General features: G+C 45.9%; 1 protein-coding gene across 1 annotated transcript in view; it reads right to left on the reverse strand.

Moving 5' to 3' along the window:
* Window positions 1–22416, reverse strand: part of TMEFF2 (transmembrane protein with EGF like and two follistatin like domains 2) — a 299702-nt gene that overhangs the window by 234318 nt on the left and 42968 nt on the right. The window contains exons 3-4 of the mRNA XM_077319507.1: window positions 18160–18289; window positions 9470–9496 (exon numbers count right to left, since the gene is read on the reverse strand). Coding sequence (XP_077175622.1) covers window positions 9470–9496; window positions 18160–18289 — 157 coding nt within the window. The remainder of the gene's footprint in view (window positions 1–9469; window positions 9497–18159; window positions 18290–22416) is intronic.

Here is a 22416-nt window from a genome sequence, read left to right on the forward strand (position 1 = left end):
AAGGTCTCAAGAGGGTCACCTGGAGATCTTGGTCATCTGGAGATCAAGCAGGACATCTCCAGGTGCCACTTGCCGGTTGGTAGCCCTACTGTGGACAGAATCGGTCGGTTTGCAGTGGACCCAAGGATAAACTCCCTCACATCATGAAATTTCAATCCAAGGTGAAAGAATTCACCTTTTTCTAATCGGATTATTTTTTTCCTGGTTGGCTACAGACAAAACTGTTGTTTTTCTTCTTTTAATAGATGTTGCGGAATGGGATGGGGGAACGTCCGTAAACAAGACTCCTGAATTAGTTCTGTTTCCATTGATCAAATATGCTAATATTTGCATCATTGCTTAAACAACAGGGGTGACGAGCAATGACTAAACACCGTGGGACTCTGGAGAGATTGGCTTTTTCCCATGGCCAATATTGGAATCATTGTGTTTTGCAAATCCTCGACCCCTAAAGCAGGGGTAGTCAACCTGTGGTCCTCCAAATGTTCATGGACTACAATTCCCATGAGCCCCTGCCAGAAAACTCTGGCAGGGGCTCATAGGAATTGTAGTCCATGAACATCTGGAGGACCACAGGTTGACTACCCCTGCCCTAAAGGACCGCTGGCATCTGGGGAAAATATCACCGCTCTGAAGTCTAGCAAAGTTTAGCTCCATCACAGAAGCTCTGAAGTTCAGGATCTCAGAGAATCCGAGTCTGGCTCCTACGTGCCGAGTTGTTTCTGATGGAGAGACGGTGACAAGTTAATAAGCGCTTGACATTTTCCCTTCTTCTGTTCGTCTGAGTCCGGATGACATTTTATCAGCCAGGGAAGCAGAAAACTCAACTTGGGCCTAACAAAACTCAGTAAAAATACTTAGGCCTTGGATCAGGGTTGCCAACCTCCAGGTGGATGCCAACAGAGCACGACCCATCCATGAAGCTAGCAGGCGAAGAGAAAAGAAACTGACAGCTTGAGGCTAAAGCTGGGCTGAACGATTGTTTCTTTTAATCAAGAAAATAATCACCGAGGAAAAAAAAGTCCTTCGTAGGTACCATCTCAAGACTGAAGGGGTATCAAAATATGTACCCGTTATTCAAGACACGTTCACGAGTAGCAACCTATAGCCCATTTCTAGTAGTTCATGCTGTTACAGAGTTGCTGGTAACAATCCAGTATGTTGTAAACCAGGTTTTAATCCAAAAATTATGAAAGGGGGGACAGCGAGTCTAGTGGAGTCTTCCTACACGTCTCTTCGTTACCCTTTACCCATCCACGGGGCATACATCAGGTCTGCGGAAGAGTCGGGTCATCCTGTCCCAGTTTCTCCCCACCCGCTCCCAAATATGGCATCTTGGAAGGGACAAAAAAATTGCCTTAGGCAACTCTGCCACACTGCTCAGTGGAGCTGCCTGGGGCATCTTTATTTTATTTACTTTTTACTTTTTAGGACGCAGTATTCTGGTGTTATGCAATACGACATTCTGTTGGAACATGCAAGATTTGTAGATGTTCAGTGCATGTTCAGTGCATGACTGAACAGGATATGAAGACTGTCCTGCAGGGGGCATCGGAGGAGATGCGTATTTAGCATAGTTAGAATAGGAACTTCCTGATATTTTTCAAATACTCCCCTCCTGATTGGCTCATTGGAGACTTCCCACCTCTCTGAGCACACTTGCCAACAGACGGAAGAACAGAACAGTTAAATAGTTAGGATTCTCATCTCTCCTCCCTTTCCTTGTTTCCCTTCACCGTAAAACTATTTCATTCTTTGAAGCAGCCTGGTATTCGGCTTCTCTTGTATATTTAAACTCTGCCCACCATTTGCTTGCTGCCCTGTGGACGATGTGAATGGACGTTTCCTCTCTTAGAGTTTGCTGCTTTAAAAAAAAGAAAAATTGACCCACATCTGTAGTCCAGCTTCCCTTCAAGAACTAGCGATGGAATGCAAAAAGTAAACTTGGTTTGCACTCACAGTAACCCTGTGCGGCAGGTGGGCTGAAAGACCACCAACCACGTAAACGTCATTTAGTAAGCGCCAATGTAAACTTCATTTACTGGTAATGTAAACTTCATTTACTGGTAATGTAAACTTCATTTACTGGTAATGTAAACGTCATTTAGTAAAGCTTTGCCATTAAAACAGTAACAAGCTCACAATTTAGCTAGCCCAGGGGTCGTCAACATGGTGCCCACGGGCACCAAAGTCCCAACCCTTTACCTGGCACCGATCAACTGTTTATTCAAGGTGGGTGGAGACAGATGGGGCTCGTTCAAGCAGGGCTTCCGACTGGCCGCTGGAGACCTGATCAGTGATGATGATTTTAAAAACAAACAGGGCAGCAGCTGCTCTCACAGCCCAAGGATTATTTCTGCATGACTGGAAGGAAAGGGTGGGCATGCAAGAAGAGATTTTCTAAACCAGGCATCCTGTTGAACACAGCTTCTGTCTGAAATGGCAAAGTGGTCCTAGGACAGTTATGCATGGTATCCTTTCCTGACATGTATGCTTGGCTACGCCCCCCTGCACTGGAAAATAATAATAATAATTACCGTGTAAACATTCCATAGTTTACATCCTGAAGGATAGTTATGTAACCAGTCCAGTCTGCTGGGCTGATGGTTCAGTCATGTATGGACTACCGCTCTACTCAAACACAACGAGCACAAACTGAAGCGTCAGGACAGGTTTGAAGATATAAGGACAGAAGAACATCAGGAGGGCCCTGCTGGATCAGACCAGTGGTCCATTGAGTCCAGCCTCCTGTCTCACACAGGGGCCAGCTAGTTCCTCTGGAGGGCCAACAACAGGGCATAGAAGCCAAGGCCTTCCTAAGAACATCGGAAGAGCCCTGCTGGATCAGACCAGTTGCCCATCTAGTCCAGCCTCCTGTCTCACACAGGGGCCAGCCAGTTCCTCTGGAGGGCCAACTACAGGGCATAGAAGCCAAGGCCTTCCTAAGAACATCGGAAGAGCCCTGCTGGATCAGACCAGTGGTCCATCCAGTCCGGCATCCAGACTCACAGTGGCCAGCCAGTATCTCCGGATGTACAACAGGACAGAAAGGCTAAGCCCTTACTAAAAACATGGGAGGCCTGCCGAATCAGAGCAGTATCCTGTTTCACACAGTGGCCAAGCAATTCTTCCAGAGGGCCAACAACAGGGCAGAGAGGCCAAGGCCTTCCCCTGATGTCTCCTGGCAATGGGATTCAGAGGATTAGTGCCTCTGGATGGGGAGGCTCCCCTCAGCCCTCATGGCTAGTAGCCACCGATAGACTTATCCTCCATGAATCAATCTAATCCCCCTTGGAAGCGGATTGTTCATGAGTACACTCTCAGGCAGCAAATTTCACATCTGAATCACTTTCTGAGAGAGTGATAGAGAGCCAGCTTGATGTAGTGGTTAGGAGTGTGGACTTCTAATCTGGTGAGCCGGGTTTGATTCTGCGCTCCCCCACATGCAGCCATCTGGGTGACCTTGGGCTAGTAACAGCACAGAAAAGATGTTCTGACTGAGCAGAAATATCAGGGCTCTCTCAGCCCAACCTCCCTCACAGGGTGTCTGTTGTGGGGAGAGGAAAGGGAAGGCGACTGTAAGCCGCTTTGAGACTACTTCGGGTAGAGAAAAGCGGCATAGAAGAACCAACTCTTCTTCTTCTTCTTAAGTAATCTCAGGGCTCTCTCAGCCTCCCCTCCCTCACAGGGTGTCTGTTGTGGGGAGAGGAAAGGGAAGGCGACTGTAAGCCACTTTGAGACTCCTTCGGGTAGAGAAAAGCAGCATAGAAGAACCAACTCTTCTTCTTCTTCTTAAGTAATCTCAGGGCTCTCTCAGCCTCCCCTCCCTCACAGGGTGTCTGTTGTGGGGAGAGGAAAGGGAAGGCGACTGTAAGCCACTTTGAGACTCCTTCGGGTAGAGAAAAGCAGCATAGAAGAACCAACTCTTCTTCTTCTTCTTAAGTAATCTCAGGGCTCTCTCAGCCTCCCCTCCCTCACAGGGTGTCTGTTGTGGGGAGAGGAAAGGGAAGGCGACTGTAAGCCGCTTTGAGACTCCTTCGGGTAGAGAAAAGCAGCATAGAAGAACCAGCTCTTCTTCTTATTCTTGTTCTTCATCAGCAAGCCAAATTTCCCAACACCTGCTTTAATGACATCGAAAGTGATGTTTTTTTTTTTTATTACATGGCTTTATACCTGCTAAAGGAGGAAGCTGTGAGAGTGTTTAAGTGACAAGGATTATATCCCCCCCCCCTTTCTGGCACATTAATGTGTTTCTGCACCTGGTGCGGCGCCACTTGCCGGTTCCATCACGTGTTTTATACACGAGCCAGGCAGCTTTGTAGACCTTTAAAAAGGACGGCAAAAGTCTCTGTCCTGCCCACTGCGCGGATCGCCTCTCCTGCATGCCGCCCAGTCGGTCCCCGAGGTCCTGTTCCACTTGTCTGTTTTTGTCAGCCCTGGCTTTGATTCGGGAAGCGTTTGGAAACCTGGCTTCTCGTCACTACGCTCTCCGAGCCAGAGTTTCATTACCTTGGGAGAATGGCCGACTTGGCTTCCAGGGCAATTTTTGAAAAATAGAGTCAGTAATATCTCTCTCATTTCTGCACCCGTTGGAAAAGGCACTTGTCGTGAACTTTAGAAAGAGCTCTTCTTGTTTCCGCAGGGAAATCCTATCGCAAAAGCGCATCGAAAGTGCATTATCCATGCGTGCTGCGCAATAAAGCCCTTTTAATAAACCGGAAGTCTTTAGTGTCTTTTTTATACGAATAAATACATCATGGGGCTCAGCCAGAATAAGGTCGTTTTCACAAATAATTGCTTTTGTCAGTAGCTTGCTCCTTAAGCAATGTTGGACACGTCAAATTCATAAGTCGTACACACTTGGAGGAACAATCCTTATTATCTGTTAGGCCACTGGCTCCAAAATATGGTTAAAAATAGTTCCAAGAGACTGATCAAATAGACGGAATTCTCAACCTTGTTCTTGAGCCAGTGGCCAAATAGATACTAAAAGGATTGTTTTAACAAACGAGAGACTTATGAATTTGATGTGTATAGCATTGATTAAGTAGCAAGTTACTGACAAAAGCAATAATTTTGAAAACAAGTGTAAATCTGAACCTCATTCTGACTGAGCTCTACGATTTGTATAAAAAAACCACTAAAGATTTCTGACTTTATTGAGCAGCGGTTTTGTCGTTCCTGTTTTCTTTGTTTGCAACTTTCAGGTGAGACTGGGGGATCCCCTGGAATTATAGCTTGTCTCCACACTATAGACAGCTGTCCCCCTGGAGAAAATGGCTACTTTGGGGGGTAGGCTGCATAGCACAGGCTTTCTCAACCAGGGTTTTGTGAACCCCTGGGGTTTCTTGACAGCCCTGGGAGGGTTTCCTGAATGGGTGAAAGTTAATTTTTTAATATATTTTTAAGCTCTGTTCAAGATGTATCAGGTGATATGACCATATATGGCCATGTTGACTTGACCCATTCTCCCAAAATGGCCAATGGCCTGGTGGGGGTGGGAAGGGGAGGGGCCCCAGGTGGGCATGTCCACAGCTGTGGTTCCCAACCATATTCTTCATGATTGCCCCACTTCTGGGGTTTCTTGAGGCCTGAAGAATATTTCAGGGGTTTCTCAATGGTAAGAAAGCTGAGCAAGGCTGCCATAGCATTATTCCCCACTAAGTACCCTCTCCGCCCAAGTCCACCTGGCTCCAGCCCCAAAGTCTCTAGGTAGTTCCCGACCCAGAGCTGGCAACCCTAGGTAGGCATTTGACCCACTGCTGTGGGCAATGCTGCAATGCTGGGGTGGAGTGTGGAACTACTGCCCAAGAAGTACACACCATTCCTATACATTCAGCCTTCCTGAGGCAGAGGGTAAACCAACGAAAATGAGGGAAGTACCATCTTGGTCCAGGAAGTATATAACCAAAGAAATGACTCTTTCCCTCCTCTGCCTGTCCTTGTCCTTCCCCTTTCCCGTGCAGATTTCCAGGTGATTTCAGGAAGTTGAAAGGGGGAGAAAACTGGGAGAAGAGCCAAGAGGTACGCCAGTGTCAATCTCAACCATTTCAAACAAGATGTCAAGGTCTAGATTTCTTCACAATCAGAGGAATTGTCAAGCCAAGCCTGGCAACCAATAGCAATACGAATGTTGTCAGTTACATAACTATGTCACTTATGGGTACTACTGGGAAGTAGCAATGGGTAGCTCTAGGAATCACCAGAAACTTTATGGTTTTTACCATAAAGTTTCCAGTGATTCCTAAAGCTACCTATTGTCACTTCCCGGTTAAACCTGGGAATTCATAACCCCCAGGTTTAATTGGGAATTGACAATTCCAGTGCAGAACTCGCGGCTTTTTTTCTTTTCTCTCACCGCCGTTCAGCATGGCAGTGGCCAATGGGTGCAATTGGCAGGAAGGCTCCCGCCACAGCTGGAAGTCTAGTAAGTCTAATTCTCCCCTTTTGTGCTGTCAGGGCCAAGCTCAACCTAGGTCTGCAGTCATAGTCAGAAAACAGAACTAGACTCCACTCCTTTCCTGCCCGAACTTTCCAGAAAACCAGAGGCCTATCATTCTGTTTGTTCTCCCTTTGCTGCCAGCGAGCAGACTGAAGAAGTTCCCAACTTCTCCACTCACAGATGCGCTTAATGTATGACTGTTCTTTTATTTCAGGATTTATTTTTGTTCTACAGACCATCAAAGAAGGACAGGCGAGCCAAGCAGTTTTGTGAACCAGACACAACCCCTCCGTCCGTTATCTATTACACGGTAATGTAAATCTCCCAGTTGCACAAATGACATTATTTTTCTCCTGTATATCTTATGTCGAAGTAACCCGTTGTTAACAGCCATCCCACTTATCTGACGATCTTTGCTTGATGCCGGCTAGACAGCTCGGAGGAGCGAGGCTATTTGGATAATGAGGCTTTGAGTCACCGCAAAAAACGGAGACAGCTAAAAGTCATTCATTTCTTTTGGAAACGTTGGAATCGTCTCATTAAAAAAACCATATAAACATAAATACAGCAGGAAGCATTTCTCTCAAAAGCGTGACGCCCAGATATGAAACAGATCTGAATGAGTCCGATTGTGTATCTGAATCCGAGAAGTATGAACAATGTGAAGGTAACGAATAGCAAGCTATCGCAGAAGATTGCGACGGGGGGGAATGGAAAGGCAAAGTCATCTTGACCAATCCAATGACAACGTGTATTAGACACTTCTGTTTGCAATATCTGAAATATGCATCCTTATCAGAGCTGCACTAAAGAGTCCCACAGAAAAAGTTAAGGGCAAAAAGTTAAGGGCAAAATGTAAAGGGCAAAATGTAAAAATGGAAAGACAAAGCTTATCCAAGCTGAGGAACAAAAGATATTCACTGTGGCTTGAGCCCACAAACAACACCAACAGTAGAACCATGGTAAGATGACCCTCCCCCTGTTCTAGACATTCTGATCTAGCGGAAAATTCCTCTTCCGAAACACAGATACAATCCATTCCTCTGAAGCATCCAGATGAAACGAGAAGGTTGGGCCACCTTGAAAATCCCTCTGAGTGCGCTGCCTGAAGGCATTATGACCCATTCGTCATAAATAAGCTCAGGGCCAACATTCATGGATTTCCTGCTTTTATGGCAAATCAACCGGTTTCTGCTGCAAACTATACTCCCATTCGGTATCTCGAGCCAATGGGATATGCTCCTCCGTTGTGTCTTTCCAGGGTTTGATGCTTCACTTCCATCTTAAAACAAAATAAAACCTGGAACCATTCAGAATGGGTTGACATTGTTGCACATGGAGCAATGCCAAAATATCCTACTTCCAGGTGCAAAAACGGAGGTGATATCCAGATTTTCTTTTCTCAGGTAATACTTCGAGAACAACTGCAGAAGCTTAGATATAAACTGTAGGAGTATGTGTGGGCTGTGGTAACAATCCAAGTCTCTCCTCAGACAAGACACTAAGTTAGATTAAGATCTGGAAAGCAAAACCCACACGATCAACTTTCCCAACAGAAGAAGCACATTTCAGACGGTGCTTTGCTGCTTCATGAAACAAAACCTGAATGTTCTTTGAACACATAACCTATCAACCTATCTCATCTGACATTCTCTTCCCCGCATAAATGCTCAGATTAGCTATTTCCTCTTTTGGGACTAAAACTAGTTTGTCACAAAAATTTCCTATAATACCTGAAACACAAAGGGCATTTCCGCACATCAGTTTAAAAAGTGTTATGCCAGCTGGATGGCATAACGCTTTCCTCACCTTTTCTGCTGTCTCGCCTTTGTCTGCCGCCATTTTGCATGTCTCACCCTACATCAGCTGCTGCTGGAAATGGCGGAAGAGAGCAATGCTCCTTATATGCATTGATCTTTCACCTGTCAATCAATCCAGGCTATCAATCCCCTTTCTCCATATTTTAAAGGTCCTGCGATGTCCACTCATATTTTTTAATGCATACTTCTCCATTTAAATGCCTATGCATAGATTCATAGATGCATAGTATTTTTTTAACACCACTCCCTATGGGATCATGAGTTCTTTGAGACTTTAAAAATACATCTTGTTCCTGATTTTTTTTTGGAGGGGGGGGGGCTTTAGAGAGGCATGCTTTGTGTTACAACTTTGAAAAAAAATTATTTCTGGCATTGCCTGTACTCTTGTCTGCCTATTTGTTGCTCCAGGAAGCTAACCATTTTTAAAAAGACATTCCCATCCTCGGGAACAGGGGAGAGAGAGGCAGGTGTGAGGGTGGGACAAGGCAGGAGCCTTTAGTGCATTTGAGCCTCCATACCTTCCCTCTGCTGGTTGCCTGCTAGTTGCTCTCCCTTAGCTAGTGCTAAATAGAATAGTAAATCCAGTTTATGTGATTCTCCAAATAGCACTTTAAAATAGAGGATGTAGCCAACCTGTTACTGCCCATACGCTGGATGTTGGCAATGTCATATGGAGGGGCTAGAATATAGCAACTACATAAGGTAAGCATTTCACTACATTTAACAAGTGCGGAAATGCCCAAACTAGTCCACTCTCTCTCCCTCACTTTCTCTCTTCCTCTTTGCAAACCAAACAAACAATAAGAACGTAAGAAAAGCCTTTCTGGATCAGTCCAAAAGTCCATCAAGTCCAGTATTCTGTTCCACACAGTGAACCACCAGATACTCTGAAGGTGAAAATGCTACAGATTTGTATCAGGACATGAGAACAAAGAGAAATTATTTTCAACTTGAAGCCATGAGAGAGCTAAGAACAGCAGATGGAGATAGAGTCCTAGTGCACTTGGGAAGCATACAAAATCCAACCAGAAGACATAAACTTTTCTGAATATCTCTTTTGAAAAAAAAAATGAATGAAATCTAAACAGCAGGCAATCCATGGCTGTGCAACAAAATTCCCTAGGAAATCCACAAACAACTTAGGGGAAGATCTCAACCAATTCAGGCAGGACAGACAGAAAAAGAACATGAAATGAATCAACCCTACCTCCATCTCCAGAGCCAGAGCCTCCATCTGTAAGAGAAAACAGAAAGAAAAACAATGTGCATACAATAAAAGGGTATATTTAGGCTTATTTATTAATCAGTTTGCAAACTTAAATGGACTCCGGGGAATGGTAGAGGACAGGAAGGCCTGGAGGATCATTGTCCATGGGGTCGCGATGGGTCGGACACGACTTCGCACATAACAACAACAATTAATCAGTTATCTTTTTTTGAATTTATATGTCATCCTTCCCTGATGGCTCAAGGCGGCTTATAAAAATTAAAAATACAATACAATCAGTGATATAGAATAGATAAATATGTAAATATAAATAATTATTAAAAAATAAATAATGCCAGTCTCCTTGGTTTCTTCTCCTATTTCCAGGGGCTGGGAAGAGGTGAGTTATGACGTGCGATCTTCATTGCCAGCTCTGGATTGGCAACCACCTGGAAACATTGGAGGGGGAGCCAGGAATGAGATGGATTTGGGTGGGGTATCCTCAGTGGAGTATCATGTTATGGAGTCCACCCTCCAAAGTAGCCATTTTCTCCAGGGGATCCAATTCCTGTCACCTGGGGATGAGCCATAATTCTAGGAGACCCCCAGTTCCCAGCCCACCTGGAAGCTGGCATCCCTAGTTCACCTTCTCCAGGGGAGCTGATCTCCTTAGTCCCCGGAGTCTGCATATCTCCGACTTCACTACACACCCCACACCCTACTTCGCTAACCATGTAGCCCTAAACAGAGTTACAACCTTCATGGATTGAAAGGAAATGTGATAAGATGATGATAGATGGATGGATGGATGGATGGATGGATGGATGGATGGATGGATGGATGGATGGATGGATGGATGGATGGCAGTCTTCAAGCAAAGGTTGGATACACACTTTTCTTGGATGCTTTAGGATGGTTAGGGCTGATCCTGCGTTGAGCAGGGGGTTGGACTAGATGGCCTGTATGGCCCCTTCCAATGATTCTATGATTCTATGGATAGTTGGACAGTGGGATAGATAGAGTAGCTTCTGTGAGTCACTGCTCACTTTTTCAGTGACTCATGAACACTCCTCCCCTAACACAAATATTGTTAGTCTTTAAGATGCTCCTGAACTCTTGCACTTTTCACAGGAAGGGTGTAAATCTGTTCAATCAAGTTATTTAAGTTCTAGGGGCCAAACCCGTTCAGGAGTACAATGTGTGCCAGATTGGGAGGTGGGGTGGGGGGAGGTGGAAGAACTCTGCAAATGGCCTCCCCCTCCCCCCAGGACCTGGAAAGGCTGCAGGCAGCTGTTAGGGAACTCACCGGCAGGGGCAGTTCTCATATGGCAGGGATCTGCAGCCTCCGAGCCTCAGAGGGAAGTGGAAGGAGGAAGGGGTGGTCAGGGGTGGGGGGGCACAAGGCAATTGGCTGGCCGTTGGATAGACAGGAAACCCGGTTGGAGGAGGAGCACTCAGGGGTGTTACAGCCACCCTGAGTGGGTATTAAGTGCTGAGTGGCACTTAAGCCATGAGACTTGCTCTTCTTTCAAGACCTTACCAGAAATATTAAGTGGAACAGATATGGGGACCATGGCAATAGTAATATTTGCAGCAAAATGGAAGGCAGAGAAATGTCTGGATTTGAAGGAATGGAAGAATAAACTAAATGAATACATGACAATGGCAAAATTCACATATTTTATATGCAACAGACCATCTTCAGAATTTCAAGAAAAAATGGAAAGTCTCGTTGCATTATATGACTGAAAATCAAGAATAACGTTACATTAAATTGAGGATGATAAGAAGAAAAGATTTAGGTAGCAGGTGCTTTATAATTAACATTGTATCAGATATGAGGGTAATTAGATAAAATAGATTAAAGATTTAATGAGGAGAAGAAGAGGTATTTTTATATCCTGCTGTGTAATACCTGAAGGAGTCTCAAAACAGCTTACAATCGCTTACCCTTCCTCTCCCCAAATTAGACACACTGTGAAATAAGTGGGGCTGAGAGAGCTCTGAGAGAACTGTGACTAGCCCAAGGTCATGCAGTTGGCTGCATGTGGAGGAGTGGGGAATTAAACCCAGTTCTCTAGATTAGAGGCTGCCGCTTTTAACCGCTACGCCAAGCTGACTCTTGTGAAGTGAAATATTCAAAAGAAGTGAAATATTAAGGAAGTTCTATATAAATGTATCAAAACACTGACCAACAGTACATAGGTGAAAATATCCACACGCCGAGAGGCCTTGAAATTTATAAGAGGCTGCTTTCCCTTAAAATGTTTTGAGGGAGTAAATTTTTGCTGTCAGTCTGGCAATCGATTTGGGAAGACTCACAGACAAACCTGGATTCACAAGTAAGCATATTCTATTCAGTAACAAAGAGCCTCTTGTGGCGCAGAGTGGTAAGGCAGCCGACATGCAGTCTGAAAGCTCTGCCCATGAGGCTGGGAGTTCAATCCCAGCAGCCGGCTCAAGGTTGACTCAGCCTTTCATCCTGCCGAGGTCGGTAAAATGAGTACCCAGCTTGCTGCTGGGGGGTAAACGGTAATGACTGGGGAAGGCACTGGCAAACCACCCCGTATTGAGTCTGCCATGAAAACGCTGGAGGGCGTCACCCCAAGGGTCAGACATGACTCGGTGCTTGCACAGGGGATACCTTTACCTTTGCCTTTAACAAACTAAGGAAAACTAGTGGGTAACAAAACAGCAGCTTCAGAATAGCTATCTGCTGAGTGAAACGTAACTGCAGTTTCACTTAGATTTATTCAAACCTAGAATAAGCTGACAGGGTCACCAGATCTCTCCTGACAACTGGCAGGGAGTGGAGGGCCTTATCAGAAGCAGCAGGGAGTCCCATCCATAGTATAACGTTACTGGAAAGTTCCATCATCACATTGGAGCAACGCTCTTCTATTTGGGCAAAAAAATTCTATGGTAAATTTGGCTTTTACCCCAATACCAAAGCGTTGCCCCAGCGGCCATGACACGATGGCATCCATTCCGGGTCATGAGGGCAGTGACACAGACTCTTCACTGCATGCTGGCTGGATATTCCTCTTTTGGGGGGTTAGTTATCCCCACTGGCTGGCTGATGGGTGGCAGGGCAGTGGGGTACTCACATCTCCACCTGGGGGTCTGGCAACACTAAATACTTGAACGTCTATGATGTTTGGGCTAGCATATTCCTGGAGATTTGGAGGATGGGGTTTGGGGGAGGGCCGAGTTTTGGGCGAGGAAGAGGCTCAATAAGGCTGCCATACTATACGACCCTATAAAGCTGACACACCCAGGTTTTGCCCAAAAACCTACCCGACCGAGCAATACGGCAGCCCAAGAAACTGGAGGCTTATCTGGGTTAAGAAGTGGGACAGTAGATGCATCAAATGAATGAGTAAATAAATGTTGTAATAGCTGACAAAAGGTAGATGATCAGTCAATACGAGCTCTTTGTTATGCTGCCTTGTAATCGAATGTGAGAAGTACACTGAAAATAATTGGAGAGCCGCAGCTTAAAAGGAAATTTAATCTTCAAAATCAGGGTGGTTTTGTTTAAAAAGCCAACCCGTTTGATGAATATGAATGAAAAATCAGGCCGGCGATGCAGATCAGAGTGGCGCTGCAGTTAAGATCCAGTTCTCAGACACTTTTCAGTTGTCACCCCCTTGTTAGAAAAGCTAACGGGGAACGTGCAAAAAAAATACCAAATTGAGATTCCGGCAGAACGCTGAGAATCAGAATCCCAATTTATCTACAGTCAGATCTCATTAATCTAGCTCGATTTGCGAACTTCCATCATCATTCCGACATTCTTTCTAAATCTGTCTTTTAAACGACATGGTGAAACCTCCCAATTTGCAATTAAAAAATCCCATGCATGCCGAAAAGCAAGATGAGTCAGCGAGGAAGAGAGAGGGGGAAGGGAGAGGGAGAGAGGGGGGGAAGGATAGAGAGAGAGGGGGAAGGAGGGAGAGCAGGAGGGAGAGAGGGAGAGAGGAAAGAGGAAGAGAGGGGGGAGGGAGGGAGGGAGAGAGGGAGGGAGAGACAGAAAGAGAGAGACGGGGAGGGAGGGAGAGATCTGTGCTAGGCATTTTGACCACATGGTGGCATGCCTGCCTGGAGTAGAGGGTGGGGACATCATGTGCTGTCCATATAAGTTGATAGAGAGTACCGGGGAGGAGTCACCAGCTGTGGTGCTTGTTGGCACCAATGATGTTGGGAAATGTAGTTGTGTGCTTATGGATGAAAAATTTAGGTTACAAGGCAGACAACTAAAAGCCAGAGCCTCAAAGGTAGCATTCTCAGGAGTGCTGCCAGTTCTGCACACAGGGCCAGCAAAAAGAAGCAGATCAAGGGTCTCAATCTGTGGATTAGACAATGGTGCCGGGAAGAAGGGTTTAGATTTGTTAGGCCCTGCGGGATTCTCCAGGACAAGCTGGACCTGCACAAAAGAGACGGGCTTTACTTGAAAAAGGGAACCAGGCTGCTGGTGGTTAAGAACAAAAAGGTGGCAGAGCAGTTTTTAAACTAATACAGAGGAGAAGAAGGAGAAGGAGAAGGACGTGGTTTTTATACCCCTCTGTTTACCACTCCTTGAAAGGAGATTCAAGGTGGCGTACGATCGTCTTCCCTTCCTCCCCACACAACAGGCACCCAGTAAGGTTGGTGGGGCTGAAAGGGCACTGAGAGAACCAAGAACTGTGACTGGCCCGAGGTCACCCAGCTGGCTGCATGTGGAGGCGGAGTGATGAATCAAACCTGCTTCTTCAGATTAGAGGTCACTGCTCTTAACCATTATACCAAATTGGGAAAGCTATGAGGAACTGAGGAGATTCCAATTCTGGACAAATGAGTCTGAAAGGATGGTTGTGTAAATGCTCGGGATGATTGTGACAGGACGGCAATCGAACTTGGGAGTGAAGACACAATGGCAACTGAGGGCTACGTGTGGCTCCTACAGGGACAAGGGAGGTGAAGGTTACTTGGGATGAAAATACATTAAGTTGTTCTGCAGGGAGGTACCTGTTCCACCAGGCCTATTTTTGAGGCAGAAAAGGTCCATCATAACTGAAATCCCACCCAATTAGAACACCACTGCATGCGCCCCCTCTTCCACCCCAGAAGCAAAGATGAAATATGTAACCACTATTAAAAATGGGCTTTGAAAGGCTTCCCTTTGGACAGCAAAGCCTTCTTGCTGGCTCTGCAAGGCGGCGAGGGGGTTTTGCATCCCAAAGGGAAGGGAATCCTCCCCCCCCTGTCCCGCGGGCGCTTTCCTTCAGGCCCCAAAGCCCTCTCGCCGCATCTGCGAGGTGGTGAGAGGGCGTTGGGGGCCAATGGGGAGGGAAAGGCTGCCCTCCCCCTGCTGCCCCCCACTCCCAGGGCACTTACATGTGTCCTGGGGAGTGTCCAGCGGCAATATGCCGACCATGGCGGCAGAGAGCCCCTGGCCGGCTGGGTGGGCAGGAGCAGGCGAGGCCTGTGCAAGGCAGGGCCCAATTGGGACGTGCGTCGGACCGGCCATGCCTACTCTCCGCCCACTTAGCCCTTAACGCTTTATTTAGTAACAGCGAGCCTGCTGTTACAGATGTATTTATGTATTTTAATAATTTTGATGATTTCAACCATTACTAACAATGATGTATTTTACGCGGTATTAAACCTTGTAATCCTTGTATCTCAGAAACATGGTAGAATTGGGGGGGGGGGACTATGGGATACACTCATTCCTGGATATATGCTCTAAAGGTAAGTCTGGGAGGGATGGGGGTTGTTGGTGTTGTTCTGTACATAAATAGGGAGATAGATTCAAATAAGGTTGAAAACATCAAGGGAATTAACTCTCCATCAGACGCAATATGAGTCAAAATAATGGGCCTGAAGGTTAACCTAAATGTGGGGGTGTGCCCTCAAGGCTGACCTTGAGATGGAGAAGGAAATAAGGAGATCACTAAAGCAGAGAATGCCATTATACTGAGAGACTCCAACTACCATCATATTGACAAGGTGAACATTGGCTCTAATCATGCTGTAGAATGAGATTCCAAAATATCATAAATGATTATGGGAACAGTAATGCTCTGGACCAGACGTTCTCAACCAGAGTTTCGTGAAACCCTGGAATTTCTTGATGGCTCTGGAAGGGTTTCCCAAATGGGGGGGGGGGAGTTAATTAATTTGTAATTTTTAAAAGAAAAAAATGTTGTTAAACATTGATTGGGTGATATGACCATATATGATCATGTCAACCAGCCCCCGAATGGTCAATGATGGGCCTGGAGGGGGTTGGAAGGGGAGGGTCCCTGGCCAGGCAGGTACACAGCTCTGCTTCCCAACCATATTCTGTACAATTGCACCACTACTAGGGTTTCTCAAAGCCTGAAGAATATTTCAGGGATTCCTCAGTGGTAAAAAAGTTGGGGAAAGCTGCAGCAGTGAAGTTCTGACCTAACTGCTATTCCTTCTGATGGTCCCTGGGTTTTGGCCACAGTGTGACTACTGTGTGACACAGAATGTTGATTTGTTTGTTTATTAGATTTCTAGCCTGCTGATCTTGCAAGCAACTCACAGCAGGTAACAACAACCTGAATAAAAACCCCATTAAAACTCCACTTTTGCATTGGATGGGCCTGAGCCAACGTAACCTCTTATGTCTTGGTGTTTGGGGGAAGCAACATTGGGAGGGCTTCTGGAGTTCTGGTTCCACTGGTGGACCTCCTGATGGCTCCTGGGTTTTGGCCACTGTGTGATGCTGAATGTTGGATGACATGGGCTATTGGCCTGATCCAGCATGGATTCTTTTATGTTCTTATGATTGTGCATGGAGACAGTTGGTAATAAAACCCAGCCAGTCAGTAATTTGCAACAGTTCTCATCTCATAAAGAACGTATATTTCCCAACAGTTCTATTTACTATGGGCTGGACTTTTTTTGAGCCCTGAACCTCAATGTGAAATTCTAGATTTCTTTAGGGTTTGGTTGCCTTCCTTGGAGGTAGGGGGGGGGTCACAGGAAGTTCCATTGGTGACGAGATGGGAGACACATAATCTCTAATTCTAGCATATCAATCCATATGCATAGGGTCAGAGGAGGTACACCATTCCATTGTGATGTGCTGCAAGTAGTGTGGAGCAAGCATGGTGCCATTACGAAGAATAAGCACATGGTACAACCACCATGTTGAAATCAGTATCCAAATGAAAGATTACTTGAGAAACCCTACATTGACTTGCATAGAAAAGTTGAGCATCCAGAAGGCCTATTTTGTTCTTGTAGCAGAATTTTAACCAGAAGAACGTATGCTATCTTGGCTTTCAGATTGATCAGTCAGTCAACTGACAGCTGACAGAGAGACTGACACTCAGTCTGGCACCACAAAACTTACATCTGTGGTTACCAAACTCTAGATGGTGCCTGCAGTTCTTCTAGAATTACATCTGATATCCAGATTACAGAGAGCAATTCCCAGAGAGAGAATATGCTTGCTGTAAGTGGTTTGAGCCAGTTTGGTGTAGTGGTTAGGAGTACAGACTTCTAATCTGGCGAGCTGTGTTTGATTTGCCGTTCTCCCACATACAACCAGCTGGGTGACCTTGGGCTCCCCACAGCACTGATAAAGCTGTTCTGACCGAGCAATGATATCAGGCCTCTCCCAGCCTCACCCACCTCACAGGGTGTCTGTTGTGGGGAGAGGAAAGGGAAGGTAAATGTAAGCTGCTTTAAGACTACTTTGGGGAGAGAAAAGCAGCATAAAAGAATCAACTCTTCTTCTTCTTTAGTAATATCAGGGCTCTCTAAGCCTCATCTCCCTGACAGGGTGCCTGTTGTGGGGAAAGGAAAGGAAAGCCACTTTGAGACTCGTTCATACAGAGAAAAGCGGCATAAAATAATCAGCTCTTCTTCTACCTCACTCTGTGGACATATGGGCTGGGTTATACATGGAGTTTCTGCTCTGTATAAAGGAATGAACCAATGTTACAAAGATTCCATATCTCCGTCCAACAATAAAATGCAAACAGGACACTTGCGCACCTCAGTTTGCTTCAAGATTGTCCGCAGGAGGCCAAGTAGAGAAAGAGAACGGGTTTTGAATTCTGAAGCCAAGCAGAGAAAGAAGGGTTCACCTTCCTCTTTCTTAACCTCAACGCAAATGAAGGTTGCACAGTTATTCTATAGATGGTGGAAACATGTAATATCTGCTTCAGCCTGAACTCCTAATGTCCGCTTCAGCCCCAACTCCCCCAACCTCAAGAAACTGAGGAACAAGCGAAAAAGCAACAGCTGGAAAATGGTCTCTGCAGGGAAATTCTGATAGTTTTCCCCTGTCTCTTGTGGTCTTTACTACAGAAATTAAAGAAACTCTTACAGTGTCACCTGGAAGTGAATTAACTTCCTTCCCAAACTCCAACCTCTCTCCAGGGACCACCCTCAAGTCGACTGACATCTGCTGAGGCCATGCTGGCAACTTAACAGCCAATGCTGGCAAGGGCTCATGGGAATTGTAGTCCATGGACATCTGGAGGACCACAGGTTGACGACCCCTGTTTTAAAGAACCGAAAGAGCTTCTTGGGGTCCGAAAGATCACACCGAGCACACGCAAAGAATCAATCGTCAATTAGGAATTTGGGATTAACATGGCATCCATCCCAGGAATGCACACGCATATGGCTTTAGCCATATTCCGCACAGAGTGTGTTATACTTACCAGTGGCGCATGATCCTTCTGACACCACGAGGATTTCGCTTTGTTGCTTGCAAGCCGCCTGTCTCAAGTAGCATTCGTTCTGGTAGGTATCACCATTGGAGCCACACACCGGGACGTAGTCACTGTTACACTAAGAAAGGGAAGGAAGGCAATTGTACCATTAGCAGACCAACCAAGATGAGGATGTACTAACTTCTCGACTTAGTCCCAACTGCGTACATTTCAAATACTTCATAAAGAAGAGTCTAAGATGGAGATCTTGATTGATTCTACCAAACACATGATCCAAACAGAAGAGAGATACAGAAGGGAGAGAAGAAGAAGATTTGGTTCTTATATGCCGCTTTTCTCTACCCGAAGGAGTCTCAAAGCGGCTTCCAATCACCTTCCCTTCCTCTCCCCACAACAGATGCCCTGTGAGGGAGGTGAGGCTGAGGGAGCCCTGATATTACTGAAGAAGGAGAAGTTGGTTCTTACATGCCACTTTTCTCTACCCGAAGGAGTCTCAAAGCGGCTTCCAATCACCTTCCCTTCCTCCCCCCACAACAGACACCCTGTGAGATGAGTGAGGCTGAGAGAGCCCTGATATTCCTGCTCGGTCAGAGCAGTTTTATCAGTGCTGTGGTGAGCCCAAGGTCACCCAGCTGGCTGCATGTGGGGGAATGCAGAATCGAACCTGGATCACCAGATTAGAAGTCCGCATTCCTAACCACTACACCAAGCCACTTCCAGTTTTGGGGTGCATGCCAAATGACTGGGTAAAGGGATATGACTCAGGAAGATGAAAAGTAATGGTAGAAGCAGACAGGTTTATTGAAACTGGAAAGGCAGAGGGAGGCCTACCAGGACTGGCATCTTGGCCAGATCCAAGCTTCAGAGAAATACTGTACAACTGCATTCAACCCATCTCCCAGTAGCAAGCCTTTTTTTTTTTTGAAAGTTCATAATGAATTTGGGATGGTTCATGGTTCGCGAAGCAATATTCGTGAATGGAAGAACCACTACGAACTTTCTCAAATTTTCATGCCTTTCCTGTTGGCTCATTAAGAGCATGAAAAACAGCTGATAAGTGGGGAGCAGAAAGCAAGGGTTTAACTTTAAATATCAGGGCTCTCTCAGCCTCACCCATCTCACAGGGTGTCTGTTGTGGGGAGAGGAAAGGGAAGGAAATTGTATGCCGCTTTGAGCTTCCTTTGGGTAGAGAAGAGTGGCATATAAGAACCAACTTAGGAACTTTAAATGGCTCATGAACTGATATGAACTGGCTGCAAACCAACCTCCTGGCGAACACAAAATAAACCGAACCACGAGAATGCGGTTCATGCCCATCTCCAGCCGCAATTGGTGATACATTATGTGCTATTGATGCTCTAATTAAGTTATGATGGCACAGGGACTCTCCAGCTCAGAAATTTGGGAGCTAGGACACAACACCATATTCCCTGCTCCACAGCAGCCTCACTTCCCCATTATAACCTACTAAACTTACTCCCTGCTCCAAACCCTGCCCTTTTCAGTCTCCACCCACATAACCTCCAAGAATTTCCCTATCCAATGTGACCTCCTGTTTTCCCACAGTTTCCCATTGCTGCTTCAATCGAAGCTGGTCCCAGCTGACCCTAACATCTTATGCACTGATACGAATAATTGCCATTCCTTTGAGCAAATTTTGAATGCATTAGCTTTAGGAGGGCAAAAAGAGAGAGATAACCTACCGTTTGCCTGTTTCTCTCTACTTCCAAAGTTAATAATAGTTTGTGGCAGGATCCAACCCCATCCAACCACTGGTTTAACACTCATCTATTTAATTAATTGAGTAATTAATCATTCATTAAAACATTTACACCCCATCTTTGGCTTAAGTTTGAAGCCTTCATCTAATAATTTAAGGTGTCCTGCTCCAACTTAAGTGGCTCTTCCACTGGAAGATGGCAGCTTGGAGTATGGTTTAGATCAGGGGTAGTCAAACTGCAGCTCTCCAGATGTCCATGGACTACAATTCCTAGGAACCCTTGCCAGCATTTGCTGGCAGGGGCTCCTGGGAATTGTAGTCCATGGACATCTGGAGGGCTGCAGTTTGACTACCCCTGGTTTAGATCCACCCCAGCATGAGGGGAAGGAAGGACACCGACTGCATTGCTAGGGCTGCAAGGCAACCTGGGCTGGAGGTGAGGATCTGAGTAAGGATATGGGTATTTATCTCAGATGCCTTGATTGATAGATCATTAATCCTGCAATCTAAAAGTTCACCCTGGTACAAACTATTCAAAACAAATCATTTGAGATCTTCCTATTTAGTCTATCTTTCAACTCATAGTCTCAGAGTAGCTTCTACCTCCATGCGATTTCAAACAATGCCAACAGCTGTACTGAGTGGGTGATACCATAAAACACCGAAAGATCAATGCTTCTGTATTTGTGGAGCTTTATTTGTGGATCTGGAGGATCTCCCACATTACATTCTCACTTGCCCATTGTATACAGATCCTAGGGCCAAATTTCTTGCTGGCCTACTAGATGGGCTAAATCAGTGGTCCCCAACCTTTTTATCACCGGGGACCACTCAACGCCGGGGACCACTCACCGGGGACCACTCAACACCTTTTACTGAGGCCCGGTGGAGGGGGGGGTAGTTTACTCCTCTACTCTCAACCACTGCCCTAACGCTCTCTGATCGCTATGGTAATGTTTAAACATCCCTTCAAAATAAGATACAGACACGCCACAACAATGAAGTGTGTTGTAAAAGGCTGGGGGGGATGAAGTAAAGGGCCGGGGGGGGGGAGAAGGCATCCTTCGGGGCCCACCTCCAATTAGTCGAAGGACCACATGTGGTCCGTGGCCCACAGGTTGGGGATGGCTAGGCTAAATGATAAATCCGACCAGGAAAAACTTGTGTTTTTGTTAGCAGATACTAATTCATTTGTTTCTAACAAAATGTCATTCTTTGCCCTTGCAGCAAAGAAAACAAGGGCCAGAGTGGTGCTGCAGAGAGCAAGTACCTAGAGGAGCTATAGGATAGGTAGTCCTATATGTAGTCTGGAAATGTTTTTATGATGTTAAGTGATTGTTGTCTGAGATTGCACATTCTCTTATTTGCTTTTTTATGACTGATTTGAAATGTTTTAAATCCTTTTATATTCCCCTTTTGTATTGTAATGGCCTATGGCTACGTGTAATAAAATCTGACTTGACTTGACTTGATTAAGGATATGGGGGCCACTACAATTACACCTGATCTCCAGACCAGAGACCAGTTCACTTGGAAAAAATGGCTGCTTTGAAGGGTGGACACTACGGTGTTATATGCTGCTGAGATTCTGCCCCAAACATCAGCCCACCCGCCCCTCCAAACTCCAGGAATATTTTAATCCCGCATGACCATGATGAAGAAGAATGGGCTTGCTGAACTGCACCCCTCTCAGAGCTTCTAAGAAGAGAAGACGGGGCTAGAATTCAGAGCTGAAACTGCTCATAATTTGTATGTTCTTATTGGATAATTGATTTGCTAGCCTCACAAAGGAATACATGAGTTAAGTTGCTGAAACATAATAGAGGGCATGTTAGCATCCTAACAAGTCTGTTGTGGCCCACATTTCCATGCATTAGAGCCCACCTGAGGCCATACAAAACTTGTGCTGCAATCAAAACTTACGCTGCAGGACTCTACTAATTTACACAGAGAGTGATTGAAATGTGGAACTTGCTGCCAGAGGATGCAGCGATGGCCATAGGAATAAGCAGCCTTAAAGGGGAATTACCCTTATCCTGGATCCGGAAACTACAACTGGTGCAGAATGCTGCGGCCAGGATCCTCACCGAAACATCATGGAGATCTCACATCCGGCCGATGCTCCAACAACTCGGCTGGCTCCCAGTTGAATTCCGGATTAAGCTTAAGGTTTTGGTAACCACCTTTAAGGCCTTACGCAGTTTGGGCCCGGTGTACTTGAGATACCGCCTCCCTGCCTATGCCCCCAAAAGAGCCTTGCACTCCGCCACCTCCAAATGGCTGTGGATCCCTGGCCCCAAAGAAGCATGGCAGACCTCAACAAGGGCCAGAGCCTTTTCAGTCCTGACCCTCACCTGGTGGAACAAGCTCCCTGAAGAGATCAGAGCCCTGCCGGAACTTCCTCAGTTCTGCAGGGCCTGCAAAAGGGAGCTCTTCCACCAGGCATTTGCTTGAGGCCGACCGAATGAGAACATCTTCTGGGCCCCCCTCAGATGCCCTTCCATGACTGAACAAATTTGATCTCT

Source organism: Paroedura picta, chromosome 2, assembly GCF_049243985.1.
Source record: "Paroedura picta isolate Pp20150507F chromosome 2, Ppicta_v3.0, whole genome shotgun sequence".
Classification (NCBI taxonomy): domain Eukaryota; kingdom Metazoa; phylum Chordata; class Lepidosauria; order Squamata; family Gekkonidae; genus Paroedura; species Paroedura picta.